Source organism: Lytechinus variegatus, chromosome 3 (assembly GCF_018143015.1).
Source record: "Lytechinus variegatus isolate NC3 chromosome 3, Lvar_3.0, whole genome shotgun sequence".
NCBI lineage: Eukaryota > Metazoa > Echinodermata > Echinoidea > Temnopleuroida > Toxopneustidae > Lytechinus > Lytechinus variegatus.
In genome coordinates, this window is record NC_054742.1 from 13,830,777 (window position 1) to 13,847,616 (window position 16,840).

The 16,840-nt window shown below is 35.8% G+C and overlaps 1 protein-coding gene across 2 annotated transcripts in view; it reads right to left on the reverse strand.

Annotated features, from left to right (window-relative positions):
• LOC121410271 overlaps nt 1–16,804 on the reverse strand; it is a 34,074-nt gene extending 17,270 nt beyond the window's left edge. For both annotated transcript variants that reach the window (XR_005969305.1, XM_041602235.1), the window contains exons 1-7: nt 16,518–16,804; nt 10,052–10,240; nt 8,737–9,316; nt 7,879–8,043; nt 5,786–5,961; nt 3,808–3,954; nt 1,453–1,670 (exon numbers count right to left, since the gene is read on the reverse strand). Coding sequence is in view for 1 of the 2 variants with exons in the window: in XM_041602235.1 (XP_041458169.1) it covers nt 1,453–1,670; nt 3,808–3,954; nt 5,786–5,961; nt 7,879–8,043; nt 8,737–9,316; nt 10,052–10,156 (1,391 nt within the window). In the remaining variant the exon portion in view is untranslated. The remainder of the gene's footprint in view (nt 1–1,452; nt 1,671–3,807; nt 3,955–5,785; nt 5,962–7,878; nt 8,044–8,736; nt 9,317–10,051; nt 10,241–16,517) is intronic.
• Nucleotides 16,805–16,840: the final 36 nt, after the last annotated feature.

Consider the following 16,840-nt stretch of genomic DNA (forward strand, 5'->3'; position numbering starts at 1 on the left):
AAGTATAAGACCTTTCCCCCGCCCCCCCCCCCCCCCCCCCAAACCGTGCACATTTGCAGGCAGAAAAAACCTTGAGACAAGAATACTACCATATCGGCCTGCAAAAGACCCGATCGATAGCTCATGAATATTCATGTAACAATAGCGAATGGGCGAGTAGTGTTGGGTGAGGAACATCGTACCGCTCTGTCATTGGTCAATTTTGAGCATAATGCCTTCACACATTCACCTTTGATCTGCCCATAGAAGTATGTGTATTGCTACACACAACCGTTATATCACACGTGTCTACAGGGGAAATCTTGATTCAGATCGTGGTAATATCCGAAATCAACTCTTCAAAATAATGATGCAAAAATAAAATTTTACTCAAAAAATGTCTATGTAAACCACTATTTTTTATATATATGATAAATTGAATTGTGAATTAATTGCCAGTATAACAACATAAAAAACACAAAATATGGTGTTGATTTTCTGGCTGTAAAATTGGTTAAACAAAAAAAAAGTTATTGGGCACGTATACGTGGTACGTATACCTGCCAATGGCACGAGAGGGCTAAGGGCACGCATACATGTAGCTGCTAATGGCATTTAAAGAGTTAAAAATATGAATAAATTAATTTTGCATAAATTAGCATATTTAATGAATTTTAAAATTCTGTGTAGAAGTTTTGTATCCCCCACCTAGAGCTATCATATAAAGCAAACAGAATTGAAATCGGACTTTAAATGGCGAAGTAGTAGCATTTTGAAATTGTGGACGGACGACATCATCTTGCCCTTCGGGCCGGATGAGCTAAAAATTACATTTGTTGCAGATTTTATAATATTTTTCTCACAAGGAAAGCATTAGTACCTATATGGTACAACACCAAATATATTTATAAGAACTTGTCATGCCTCATACACCAGCTCATAGCCAAAGATCACCACACCAACTTCTAACAACCATCAAACACAAGTAGCCTACAATAAGTGAGCAAATTCTGCCACAGCACCTTTTTGGAATAATTTACTATTAAAATAACAAAATATATCAATCATCATTAGAGGATTTCAAATTTAAACTGAAGTCTTATCTATTTTACTATTATCAGTTCTTGGCACCAAGACACTTATCAAAACTCTCTCATTCTTGTGTGTCTCAGAATAGAATATTTACAGAAAGATGGCGCTATGATGGTTGCCCTTGCATCACCATCCATTGCATCATTAGCTCAATTTAAAAAGTGTGGGAATGGTTAGAAGGAATGGTAAGTGTTTGCTGAATTCACCGTCTCACTGCTTTTCCATCTTGTCGCAAGTATTTTGTTGAACACTGATCTTTACATTTCACAAGGCCACATTGATTATTTAAGACTCATTCACTCCATTCCAATTGACTTTATACAGCTACTACCCAGATCTATCCAGTAGGCAATAGGCTAAAACAATAAAATGTATATCTACCTTGGATCCTGGTGTGTTGATGTACATATCCTCAAAGCATTCTCCTCAACTTCATCTAGCCTGTAGAAATGAGGTACTCCAAGGATTGCCGTTCTTACTACAGCAGAATTATCAGCTAGATGTTCGCATGAATCAGCATCATGACCATCATAATTCCTATTCCATAATCCTCTTGCTATGGCACTGGGTTCTTCACAGAACAAGGGATTGGCTATCACCTGGTTAAGAAGAAAAATATAACTTTGTTTAAATAAAAAACAATGAAAGGCCTGAATTTAAAACAAGATAGATTCTTAACAGTGCTCAATCTAAATGTATGCCTCCATTTTTGCCAGATCTTAAATATATTGTACACTTTAACTCATAGATTTTTTTTTCAATTTACTCATCAGGGGGGTGTTTCACAAAGATTTAAGTATCACTTAGAGTCGCACTTAAATGCCGAGTTGCGTACGGTATGAAAGGCTTGACCGCATTGGTCAGATCATGCCATGAGGACGCGCACGTACAGCGTATCTATCAATAAGATCGCACGTTGCATATCATGTACGCGTCGGCATTTAAGTGCAATTTAAGTCATACTTAAATCTTTGTGAAACACCCCCCATATCTTCCCTATGTTATGCATTTATGAACTGACTTTGATTATAATATATCTATTGGATCAATGATGCAACGAAATAGATATAACTTCAATCATAATATCTTAAAATATTAAGTTCAATGTATCTCACTTAATCACAAATTTTTAACTTTTATACTTTATAAAGCCTACTTTAAGTTTTTGGTAAATCCCATCCTCCCATAGTAAATTTCCTGAAGCTTTCAAAAAACAACCTAAAAAATTTCTGTTCAATTCTTTTTAATTTCTTGAAAAGGACATTGAGCAATGAGCACTCTACAGAGCACTTGAATTTGGCACAATATAAGTCCAATTTATTATTTTTTAGCTCATGCCGTGGCTTGGCGTCCATCATCTGTCGTCCGTCCACAATTTCAAAATCCTTTTTCTTCTTCATTACAAGTCCGATTTCAATTCTGTTTGCTTTATATGATAGCATTAGGTGGGGGATTCAAAACTTCTACACAGAATTTTGAAAATCATTAAATATGCTAATATATGGGCATTTTACAAAAATTCACATGAGGGTCACCAAATGCAAAGAATGCTTCTCCTTCTAAATAATTTGTTGACCAAATTTTATTTTTTGCTTCAATCTGGTCACCAAACTTCTACACAATATTGAAATTTTGACTTGAAAATTATTTATACTAATTTATGCATATTTCTCGAAATTCACATAAAATGCGTCTTCTTCTGTATTTGTTGACAGTTTAATTTTTTTTTCTTCCATCTGGTAGGGCTGTATGAGATTCCCCAAACATGTACACAGAATTTTGAAATTTTGAGTAGAAAATCATTTATGCAAAATTTATTCATAATCACAAAAAATTGTTTCTTCTTTTTTACTTGGTGACCAACTTTGATTTTTTTTTCATCTATCTGGTAGAGCTTCATGAGAGTCACCAAACTTACACACAGAATTTTGACATTTTGACTAGTTATAGTTATAAGTTCAAATGATACAAATTTGTAATTTTGATTTCAAATGAAATATATTTTGAAAAATATTTCTTTGAAATACAGCGAGTAGCATCATGTGTAGTGGCACAAGTGGGGGTGGGGGCAGGGGCATGGTGCGGGAAATAGATTAAATTTTTCAAAAAGTGAAAGGCACCACATGCGTGTCTGTCTCAAAGAAAACTTCATGAATGAGTTGTTTACTATTAAAGGTGTAATTTGACTTTCGACTGTAAGACTGTAGGCTGATTCATTCAAACGCAGGGGTTTAGCACTTGGAAGGATGCATAATACAAGCATTCATTTAGGAAAGATTTTTCATTGCAAAAAACAACTGAAAGTTTCTTTCAAATTTCATATAATTTCTTTTGAAATACAAGTCAAAGAGAAGGGGGAACAAAAGGCTTACTTGTATTTATGAGGAACAGACAATGCTCTTTACCCTAGATGTTCAATAATTTAAACCCTATGTCTTTAGGTAGGTCTTGAATAAGTAGGTCAACTATAGTGACTTTATAGAAGATGTGATTCCAAATGAACAATCAAACCATTCAATTATTTTCTCAGGAAATAATCGAATAGTAAAAATGACATTTGTCCCAGGCCTAGACCGTCCACAACACCTTTGTAGGATTTGAATGTTGAATGATACCCTTTACCAAACTTAGAGAGTCCTCTCTTCTCTAACTGAGAGTATTAACAGATCAGTGCAATTAAAAAAATCCACATTTTGAAAATTACAAAAATCAATATTTACTTGAGCAATGACCTACCTTAGCCACAGTATTACTGAATCCTTCAAATCCTTTGGTATCACCTAGCTCTGGAAAACCATGGTTGTACCAATGAACAAGTCGTTTGGCAAAGTCTAATTCATCTACCACACCAGCCCATTGGAGTATAGAGTCTAAGGTCAAAACCTGAAGAAAGAAAAATGTAACAAGAAAATCAGAATAATGCCATTGTGGGTCAATCTTCTTCATTTCAATTTAAGTCTGAAATGAGGAATGAGTCACTTTCAGAATTGCCATAGTTGATATTAATCAAATTCAAGTCAATTCAATTCACAACAAAAGTGTCCCCAAGGTGAGTGCATAATACGCCCACCTGTAAAATGGTGTTATTGGTCAAGCAAAAAAAGTGGAAGGTGGTGATAATTATATGAGCCTAGATTAAGTTGAAACTGAAGTTATCCCATTTACAAAGACTTCAGAAGGATAAGATGAAAATGTGTCACTGTGACCTTGACCTTTTGACCTCAAAGTCAATAGGCTTCCTGGGATCCATGCTAGTATCATGCATGCCAAATTATATGAGCTTAGGTTAAGTTAAAACTGAAGTTATCACATTTACAAGAACTGCAGAAGGGTAATATGAAAGCATGTCACTGTGACCTTGACCTTTGACCTTTTGACCTCAAAATTGATATGCACCCTGGGATCTATGCTAGTATCACACACAGCAAATCATATGAGCCTAGGGTAAGTTGAATGAATTTATCGCATTTACAAAGACTTCAAGAAGATAAGATGAATATATGTCACTGTGACCTTGACCTTTGACCTTTTGATCTCAAAATCATTAGGGCTCTTGGGATCTATGCTAGTATCATACACACAAAATTATATGAGCCTAAGTCAAGTTAAACTGAAGATATCACGTTTACAAGGACTGCAGTAGGGTAAGATGAAAACATGTCACTCTGACCTTGACCTTTGACCTTTTGACCTCAAAGTCGTTGGGCTTCCTGGAATCCATGCTAGGATCATACACACCAAATTATATGAGCCTAGGTTAAGTTAAAACTGAAGTTATTGCGTTTACAAGACCTGCAGAAGGGCAATATGAAAGCATGTCACTGTGACCTTGACCTTTTGACCTCAAAATCAATAAGCTTCCTTGGATTCATGCTTAGTATCATATGCAACGAATGATATGAGCCTAGGTTAAGTTAAACTGAAGTCATCACATTTACAAGAAAAAGTTAATGGACAGATAGACAGACAGACAGACATCGAGCATGATACCATTATACGTCGCGTCTAGGACAGGCGTATTGGCAAAAGAGAAAAATTAAATGAAACAATTTAAATACAGTATATTAAATTGAATGCACCAGCACTGCAATAATATAGAAAAGTACATTATGGCACAACAAAACATGACACAACTGAAAGATTTCAACAAATGATGAATGAAAGAATTAATTAGAATCAATTGAATTAAATTTAATGTCAAAAAGTGGCAAACAGTTTTTTATCAGTTTCCATTTAAATTCCTTTAGTTCTATTCAAGGTCCTTCACAACTTATTGATTAATTTTAAAATTTAGTACTAAAAAAATGAGGTACTGAAATTTGCCAGATGGAAAAGATCCTCTTAGTTGCATTACAGGGTGGAAATTAAGTTTTTATCAAAAACTGTCTTAACACTTAAAGTAAGATAGCATTTTTAGTTTGTACAAAAACAAGTAAATACTATGAGAAAAAGATCTGTAAATTTGAGTTATTTAATAGATTGAAGATTTATGTGCAATGAAAGGACAGCTTGAATCACTATTAACCAAATGGCCCATTTTGGGAGACTAATGACGGGCTTTTATAATCTATCAGATGTTTTCTCCATCTTTTTCTCCGTTTTTTAATCTACATATATGGTAAGTAGTAAAAAATAAATGACTGGATATTACATTTTCACACAAGAATGGTAAATAAGTTAAGTGACCAAGATTTCTTCATGAAAGCTTTGTTACCAATTGATCAAATGCAGTAGTCCAATCTCCCTTGGCCCATTGAAGTCTGTGTTTATCACTTATTTTCTGATTCGGATGAAGAGTATGTTCATCATAATGGAACTTGCATTCATCTTCTGTCATCCAAGCTGTACACAGGCCAATAGCATCACCAATAGCAGCACCATACAACAGACCTTATATTGATAAACAAGGAGAGGGGTGGTCAAATAAACTGTTTCATAGTACTTTTAGCTGAGAAGTTATAATATGATTGGAATATAAAATCATTGAATTAAATTAAATGAATTGTAAATAAGAGTTAAAGGAGAATGAAACCTTTAGAACAATATAGCTTGTGTGAAAATAGAAAAATCAAAGAAACAGATCAATGAAAGTTTGAGAAAATTCGGACAAATAATGAGAAAGTTATGGGCATTTGTATATTGCAATCACTAATGCTATGAAGATCCTCACATTGGCAATGCGACAAAAAAGTGTGATGTCACTTGTGAACAATTCTCCCCATTACTTTGATATATATTTCACTTAAAATTTCCTCTTTTATCAAATCTATCAGTAGATAATGTGTTCTTTCTACAGGAGGGCATGTAATACAGATTTTAAAAGAATACATCATGGATAAAGAATTTGTATCATCATAAGAAAAAGCAAAAAGAGACATTTTGGGGGTATTTTATAGTCCACCAAAGGGAAAGTTGTTCACATGTGACATCACACATCCTTGTCGCATTGCCAATGGGAGGATCTCCATAGCATTAGTGATTGCAATATTCAAATGCATCTCTTATTTAGTCTGCGGTAATCGTTCGTATGTTATTGTCGCGCATAGTCCATCATTGCTCTTTTGTCAAAATGGGCCAATCTCAAAAGAACCCTTAACGAAGCAACACTATGACACAAACATACAAGAAAGCTTGATCTATTCCCTTGTCCTTATTTATAATCGCACGCGATATCAAACCATTGCTCACTGTTTGTTCATCTTATTGGGTTATATCAACCCTTCGCTCGCCTTCGGCTGCAATTTACTCAAAGAGGCGAACAAAAAAATCGATATCCTTTGCATGTCATATTGATCCTTCGCTTACCGTTTGTTGATAAAATGATATGACAAAAATTTTATTTGAATTTGTTGAATTCGCATGCATTTTTCCCATTAGTCACCCTTCGTCCGCCTGCATAAGTCAAGTGTGAGGGGGTTTAAGGTTAAGTTTTCGAAATTTCGTCATTACTTCTAAAGTATATGGATCTATTTCATGAAACTTGGCCATGAGGGTAATCAAGTATTACTAAACACCTTGCCTGAGTTTCAAGTCACATGACCAAGGTCAAAGGTCATTTAAGGGTCAATGATCTCTGACTAAGTTGGGGGTATTTGTTGAATTACCATCATAACTTTGAAAGTTTATGGATCTGATTGTTCATATAACTTACACATAAGAGTAATCAAGTATCACTGAACAACCTGTGCGAGTTTCAGGTCACATGACCAAGGTCAAATGTCATCTAAGGTCAATGAACTTTGGCCAAGTTGGGGGTATTTGTTGAATTACCATCATACCTTCGAAAGTTTATCGATCTGATTCATAAAACTTAGACATGAGAGTAATCAAGTATCACTGAACATCCTGTGCGAATTTCTGGTCACATAACCAAGGTCAAAGGTCATTTAAGGTCAATGAACTTTGGCCATGTTGGAGGTAATTATTAAATTGCTGTCATAACTTTCAAAGTTTATGGATATAGTTTATGAAATGTGGACAAAGGGGTAATCAAGTATCACTGACAAGTCTTAGGTCACATGATCAAGGTCAAATATCATTTAGGATCAATGATTGTAGTATTGTATCATTATATGAATGGTGTTTTTTGTGAATAATTAATTCATAGTCCTTTTCAAAGTCAGCACTGCTGCAATATTGAATCATGCAGGTGAGACTGAGAGGTGCTCCACTTGTTAGTATATTCACCCATAATATCAATTTGACAGGTCATTTTATAATGAAAATAATATTGATGTAAAGAACTCAAATCAGTTCAATTATACCAAACACTATACAGTTCTCCCAATGGAAGTGAAACACACTTACCAACTACCTTATCCATAAGCTCATCTGCTTCTAGAGTAGTAGCACCTGGAGGCGGTCTCAAGGGGGTGCGAATTCTGCTCTTTGTATTGGTAGTCTCTGTCAGCTCTTGGGCATACTGTGCCTGCGCACAGTGGGGGTTGGCAACACGTGATTGCAAGACGTCCCCTATAATTTTTAAAGAATACATAACAATAATAAATTACATCAACTTAAAAAAGAATGTCGCTTAGGCAAGCACATAATATGCCCGCCTGTAATGCGGAAAATGGAGAAAAGCAAGAAAAGAGAAGGTGGTGACTTTTCCTAAGACCTTCTGACCTAAAAATCAACAGGCTCCTGGAGCTCCATGCTAGTGTCATACAAACCAAATTATATGAGCCAAGGTTAAGCAAAGTTATCGCATTTATAGGGACTGCAGAAGGGTAAGATGAAAACATGTCACTGTGACCTTGACCTTTGACCTCTTGACCTCAATATCAATAAGCTTCCTGGGGTCCATGCTAGTATCATACACACCAAATTATATGAGCCTAGGTTAAGTTAAACTACAGTTATTGCATTTACAAGGAAAAATAACGGACGGACAGCGAGCGTGATAACACGTCCCGTAGGAGAGGCATATACATGTAGAAACCTACAGAATAATCATCTAATTTCTGAAAAAGCAGAGATTAACTTTCCTATCAATAGGAAAAATATAATTTTATTACATATAAGGAAATAGCTTTGTTTTTTAATCAAGCCATCAATCAATGCAGAATGGGCAGTAGTAATTTACCTTTCACTGACTTTATCATATGCTCATTAAAATTTAAAGTTTTAAATACACATAATACCTAGGTGTGAGATGCTGATTACCTCTACATCGTTTGAAAACATTTCCTGTATTGCTCTTTTTCGGAATGTATCCATTTTCAGACTGCTTCCTGAGAAACTGCAATGTCTTCTCTGACCCTTCATCGCATATACTCTGAGGAGGAGATGCGCATCTGTTATTAGAAGCCAACAAAACTTCCATGATGCTAGACTTCCCAAGAGATGAAGGCAACAGTGTTAACAAATTATCCATGACATTCAACTTATGTAGCGATTCCATGCCTCCTATATTCTCTGGCAGAGACTTGAGTTTGTTGCTAGATATATCCAGCTTTTCAAGCTTTACAAGATGGATGAAAGAATCCGGGAGATGTTCAAGTTCATTATGATTGATGAGCAATGTCTTGAGATGAAATAGAAGAGAGAAGCTATCTGGTAGAAGAGTAATACGGTTGTGACTCATATTGAGGTAGGAGAGATGAGGGAGACGGAGAGGTATCTCTGGTGGTATAGCGGATATATGATTGAAACTAGCATCCATGTGTTCAAATAATGAAATAGAGTCAACCAAAGCCCAAGGTAACTCAGTCAATGCTCCTTCTAATTCTTCACCTGCAACATGCTAGATGAAGAGAAATTGAAAAAAAAGAAACCAACAATAATTAAAAAGTATATAGATATCAAGCTCAAATATCAGCAATGCATTAGATTTGGAGGAAGGGCAAGAGTCAATAATGGGAGTCGCACACATCATTATAAAAAAATACTCTGGTTATATGTATAAAGCACTTTTAACAGACATACACAATTTAAGCACCCAAGTGCTTACAGAAAAATTAATCGGTCATTTGATTCAAGCAGTCGTTCCCACACACAATGCATGCACATCCTCCTCTCCATGGGGAGTAGTCCAGCCAGTACTGGACAAGCTACCATGACTTACACATCCTAATGTGTGAGACTTGGCATGCCTCAAACTGGTCAAATCAAACTGGATAAATTTTATCAAGCTCAAGACCCCCCCCTCCCTTCCTAAACCATGATACACATATATTTTGTGATCTTGCTGTTAATATAGAATGGCCATACTCTTTGGCCCAATCGATGGTTATATTCATTCTTAAATGCACAGATGTAATGAGAACATACCCAATTTTTTTTTCTGCAAACAAAAATACAAACAACTTACTAAATTCAAATTCACACTATTATTGTCACTATTTAAAAAATAATTCAATCACAAACAGTGATTGTGTTGGTATGTATTTACATGTATACCTTTAGTATTCCAAGTAATGTAATCTTGTCAGATGTAGCATATTCAAACTTTCTTGGTTTTCAGAACAAGTATGTTTACCTTCTGGTAATCACTACTAGTGATTTTTCTGGTCAGCTTTAGTTCTTTTCTCTCATCAGGTCGCACTGGTGTGAAGTCATTCACTTGCAGCTGAACGTTCCCCATTTCTACTTCAAGCAATCATCCACATCATTAGACAAAGGAGTAGATGAACTTAACATACAATGTACAGGTAATCAGAAGTTCTCACTGGAATTTAAAAGAAAGAAAAATGAAAGAGAATGCACTATTGTCTTTATAGAGATTCATATTCAAACAGTTTAATAAACACACCATTAGAAAGTGGCATGATAAAATATTCAGTCACAAAGTAAGGTTGTTGTCCCCGGTGTTGGCAAAGAGGGCTTTGTGAAATGGTTACTAGTAGCAGACAAGTAACTCACTATCTCTGAATTTAGTTCAGAAATTAGACTTATAACAGTGTTGAGAAACGGGCCCTGGTAGGATTTTTTACTTGTCTTTTTTAGCTAGGCCCGGGGCCTAAATTTAAGTTCTTAAATTGAAATAAGTTATGCTAGACCCCTAAGGCTAAGGAACACTAATTTGTTTATAGACTATTCAAGTTCAACTTTTTTTAAATTTCCATCATTAACATTGAATACAAATCAAACATAGATCTACACCATACAAATACAAATCAAATATGATTTGATCTAGGCTTGATCTACAATGATTAGGTTACAAATCAACTAGATCTACAAATTCCAAAACATTTGTATTTTGTAAAACTAAGGTCTAGATCCTATTTAAATAGATCTAGTTTTATTAAAAATAAAAAGATAGAGTCTAGGCCTACTCGAAAAGATCTTGTTTGGAAATGAAGGAATCCACTTCTATTATTAAGACAGTTCAAATAATACCAGTGCTGCCAACACTCAAGCGTTGAGCAGGAGACTCATGCATTTCACCCATTTCTCACGCTTTCAATTTATGCTAATAATAAAATTCTCACACAAAAAATAGTTAAATAAAAATTTTTGAAAAGCGATTTTAATAAAAAGGCGACCAACTCAAGAATCCTGGAAGTGCTGAAAAACTTATGAAGGTTTTCCTGCCTTTTGTGGAAAGCCTTTGATCTCATTTTGAGCACTTGCATGTTTAATTTTCTTATATCTGTCCAGAGAGTGATGTAGGACAGTTATTTTATCATTTTCTTTAACTTATTTCTTCAGCTGTTTTTCATTTCTGTTTCATCTAGATTTGAGTTCATTTCCATTTCTTTTCAGTACTGCCCTTGCAGTCGGAACTAAGGTTATTTGAATTTGATTATATTCAGTTTTCATTCATACTTCTCCACATTGGATTCTTTTCCTCTGATTCTCTTTTGTAATCTTCATTTCTTTTCTATTCAGGTGTTCCACTCATTCCATCCCCCAGCTGACTCCTTAGTTTCTAATGCCATTATTACATAATCACTCAGACATCTTTTATCACCTTCATCTTATTCTTCATTAGTTTAATATGATGAACTGGATTACTACATTTTAGTTGAGCTCTCCCATTTTCATTAATTTCATTGGTAAGCTTTAAGTTAATTTAAATAGTGTTATGTTTCTATAGCTACAAATTTGATGTCGGCCAGAAAGGCCTATGGTATAAGAAGAGAAGTGATTTTTAATAAACATATACACAGACACGACACAAGATTTCTTTGACTTTAGTTCAGTTTATTTGCGTCTTCTCCTAGTTTCACTTATTTTCCCCTTTGGTTTGATGATTGATTGATTTGAGCTATAACTTAGAACTTACATTATTTTCTACCTCTAAACTTCTAATTTTTACTACCTTACAGTGATATGATGACTTTGATGGCTAATTACATAAGCCAACCACGTAAGTACCCCCTTCACCGTAACTACTTGTACGTCGCATCGACCTAGCAGAGGCGCCTACTGGCCTGGACGGACGTACGTACCTACATCTACATCAACATACATTTCAAAATTCGAATTGAGCTCAGCCTAGAGCACAAGGTTAGAGACCAGAAAAGAACTAGAGATGCTCGGCGGGTCGCGCAGCCGAGCACATGTATCCCCCAAACCCACCGGGTCATCTGTCATTGCAATATATAGAGCTCACACAGAAAAAATACATTTATCATGGCGACAATGACCCTAGCATGCAGGTCCCCCAAGTCCATTCGCCATCCAAGTGTGGTTGAAAAGTGACTTATGATTGCGGAGAAAGAGAGTCTTGCATGTTGACTTCAACGTTGACCTGAAAATGACCGTTGATCTTACCATGTGACCTCTGACTGCAGCATAATATGCAGGTTCCCCAAGTCCATGTATCATCCAAGTATGGTTGAAAAGTGACTTACGGTTGCAGAGTTAGGTGTCATAAAAGAGTCTTGTATGTAAACTATAACGTTAACCTGAATATGACCTTTGACCTTACCATGTGACCTCTGACTGCAGCATAATATGCAGGTTCCCCAAGTCCATCTATCATCCAAGTTTGGTTGAAAAGTGACTTACGGTTGCAGAGTTAGGTGTCATAAGAGTCTTGCATACTGTAAACTTTAACGTTGACCTGAAAATGACCTTTGACCTATGTCTGACTGCAGCATAACATGCAGGTTCCCCAAGTCCATGTATCATCCAAGTTTGGTTGAAAAGTGACTTATGGTTGTGGAGTTAGGTGTCACAGGAGAGTCTTGCATGTAAACTGTAATGTTGACCTGAAAATGACCTTTGACCTTACCATGTGACCTCTGACTGCAGCATAACATGCAGGTTCCCCAAGTCCATGTATCATCCAAGTTTGGTTGACAAGTGACTTATGGTTGCGGAGTTAGGTGTCATGGGAGAGTCTTGCATGTTAACTGTAATGTTGACCTGAAAATGAACTTTGACCTTACCATGTGACCTCTGACTGCAGCATAACATGCAGGTCCCCCAAGTCCATCTACCATCCAAGTTTGGTTGAAAAGTGACTTACGGTTGCGGAGTTAGGTGTCATAAGAATCTTGCATGTAAACTTTAACCTTGACCTGAAAATGACCTTTGACCTTACCATGTGACCTCCGACTGCAGCGTAATAAGCAGGTACCCCAAATCCATCTACTATCTAAGTTTGGTTGAAAAGTGACTTATGATTGCAGAGTTAGGTGTCATAAGAGAGTCTTGTATGTAAACTCTAACGTTGACCAGAAAATGACCTTTGACCTCACCATGTTACCTCTGACTGCAGCATAACATGCGGGTACCCCAAGTTTAGTTGAAAAATGACTTACAGTTGCGGAGTTAGGTGTCATAAGAGAGTCTTGCATACTGTAAACTTTAATGATGACCTGAAAATGACCTTTACCTTAACATGTGACCTCCGCCCACACCAAAAATCGATAGGCGGCTTCACTATACAATACTTGACCTTCATGCCAAATTTGAAGTTGATAAGAGAAGAAATGCAGCTGATAGAGCACTCAAAAGGAAATCTCTGCGGCGGTGGATGCGGCGCAACAAGGCCAAATCCATAGTATCCTCCGATGATACAAATATCATCATCATCCGATGATACAAATATCATCTCTCCCTCTCTTGTTATGTTTTCCATTTTGTTTGTTGTGTATGCTATGCATGTATCCTTAGTTTCAATTTGAATTGTATGTTGTATGTTTTAATGAGAATTTAAAATAAATAAATGAAATGAAAATATATGCAATATCTCATTATCATCCAACAACCATTTGCCTATTAATTTGTATTATTTTTGAACGGAGATCGTAAGATAGAGTATAGAATCATGAAATATGATTATAATTTATATGTTAGTTTGTAGATTAATATGTTATCTTTCATCTTGTTGGCATTTTTTAAGCTTCAATCATTGAGTATACAAATAACTGCGGGATAAGTATAGGCCTATAATTACTAAGAATTGAGTTGCTCATTTATAGGATGCTTAAAGTCACCATGAATTTTGCTTGTCTGATTGTTTTCCTGAAGTCCAAGAAGATTTTTTTTTCTAGAGACATCCCATTCTTTTTATTGTTTTTGCTTATAGAATAATGAATAATCATGGTCACACTAAATCAGCTCTATACTTCTACTTCTATACCATTGAAGAATTGACACAGAAATCAAATTTTGTGATAGATTTTGTCACAACATCCCCCCCCCCCAAAAAAAAAAAGAGAGGAGAAACGGTGATAGCGAAGGGGGAACAATTGCAAAAAAGATAGCGTTGCGGGATTTTCTTTCTCTCTAAATATTTGCTTCCGCGTATGTTTGCGAGAAAATCATTGTTTTCTCCTTTGTTTACCTTTCTATACTACCCCGTTTACCTTTCTATACTACCCCGTTTTTTCATCTCAGCTATATTGCTAGTGTTTTGTGGCGGCATCAAGTTTTAAAGAATATTTGGGAACGGAATTACTATAAAGATTATAGGTCAAAGTATATGAAGTCATATTTTCTTCGAATCGATCACACAACATTCCCGATCCTATAGTTCAGGGCAGTAAACTCTATAATAATAATGCCGTCAATTACCCACCCACAAAGGCTACTTCTTCCGTTTTTCAGCTCTTTACAAGTCAGTCATAATTTATTTGGGGATTGCGGACGGCCTGTTCCTCATTTAAAAGGGGCACTTACAAAAATTGTGCGTACCATATATATATATATAAAAAGAAAGTACAATGTTATTATAGAATTAGATGGAAGTTCATGTTTTCAAAGAACTGTCACCAATTTTGCTCCATTTACATGTAATTTGATATTTTGCATATATGTCACTTAAGTTCCTAATCATTCAAATACACTGTTAAATAATTTTTAAAAATGCTGTTTACGATGTGAATCACTCAGTAATTGTTCAAACAGTTTAAACAAGTCTTTAAAATCTTAAACAACAGTTTAAATTCAAACATTAAATTATCAATAATAAAAGCATGATTGTTTAAGAGTTTAAACACTTGTCTGAAATGTTTGAACAACTACTGTGCAATTCTCACAATTAACAGCATTGTTTAAATCATTTTTGACAGTGTAAAAGCACTTCATATAAATGAGTTCAATCAGGGGTGGATCCATGATTTTCCAAAAGGGGGCACATTTTTCCGATGAAAAATTTGACAAGCAAAAAAAAGGAAAGTTCTTCAACAAAAAATTAAGGATATTTTGTCCCCGAAAAAATCAACAAGCCAAAAAAAAGGTCTTCACTGTCGAATGGGAGGGGGCACTGTTCGGTTTTAACACCATTTTCACATTACAAATGTTCATCCGGCAGTGAGTTTGATGATTTGAATTTGACAAGCAAAAAAAGGTCTTTAACGCAAAATTAGAGGTCGTATCGTACCAATTTTTTTTTAGGGGGGCGGGTGAGGTTGTGATTATGCTACTGCCATGCGGTGTATTAAACAACAAATGGTGACTGGAGATTATCTAAGGGGCAGAATTTTAAAAAAATCATAATTATTTATTCTTTACATTATCTTGATATTTCTTAAAGCAGGCAAAATTGTTTTTAAGTATTTCCATTCATTCTATCCTCATTGTTATAAAGTGAAAAAGATAAATAACATGAAATCATTTACATTATTGAATCAGAATTTATATTTAAGAATATCGTAAATTGGTTATTCTAAATGTAAAATTAGAATCCATCTGTAAATATTTCTTTGATATTTCATAATCACAAAGGGAATAATGATAATACAGACTAAAATTTTCTGATCTGGAAATCTCTGAATATAACTATAAAACACAAGCACACTATTGATAAATACTTTGTTCCTTTTTAGTATCATTATATCAAAATAATTTGAGGAAAATAACTTTTAAAAAAAACACCAAGTAAACACATTCATGCTTTAGTGGCAGTTAGTGGCAGTTTTTCTGACATCTGGGCACAGACTGGAACCTCAAGAAACCAAAAGTTCTCTCCTCCTACCCCCGTCTCGATCGGCCATTTTGTTACAATTCATAACAAAAATGGCCGATCGAGACGGGGTAGAAGGAGAGAACTTTTCGTTTTTTTGAGGTTCCAGTCTGTGCCCAGATGTCAGAAAAACTGCCACTCGTTAGACCATCATCCATGTAATCGTGGTAAGTGCTTGATTTCTGTTTTAACTATTTATTCGGAGAATTATTTTGACCATACTTCACGCTTGTCAGGTGAGTATGCCAAATTGCAGTTTGCACGTACGATCCTGGGCTCCCTGGGTTACATGCACGCATGCCCGTTCCATAGCATAGGGGTGCATACGCACGTACTCACACGCTGGTGATCCGTTCCAAGGACCCTCGTTTTCACAAAATTGTAGTTCAGAAGCCCGTTCCTCCTTTTTACAATAAGCCCACTCCAAGGCCCCCATTTTTTGTCTCGCCCGCGGCACACCCCTACCAGTATTTTGGTCGAGTGCCCCCCCCCCCCTGAGGCCGGGCCGACCCCCCATCCTACTGTACTACTACTAAAGACAAGTCATGATAATGGCCGGGAATTCTATTTTTGTTTAGCTTACCTCGATTCAGCCAGTGCAATGACACCACTGAGTGACTTGATTATTGATATTGTTGGGTTGCCTTTTCTTTTAACAACTTCAAGTAGATCTGTACTAGATCTAGTCTGTGTTGAGTGTTGCACGCCAGCTGTTCAGACAATACCACACAGTTCACTGAAATGCCCATACTGTAGAAAAATATGACGTGCCAAAATAGGGGGTACAAAGTTTAACCAAGCCACGTAGGATCTCAACCTGGTTGCACTAATTAGCATATTACTATCTTGCATTCATTAGTTTAAATTTGGGAAAAAAATTCTACTCCAACTTTCAAGCGTATCTCT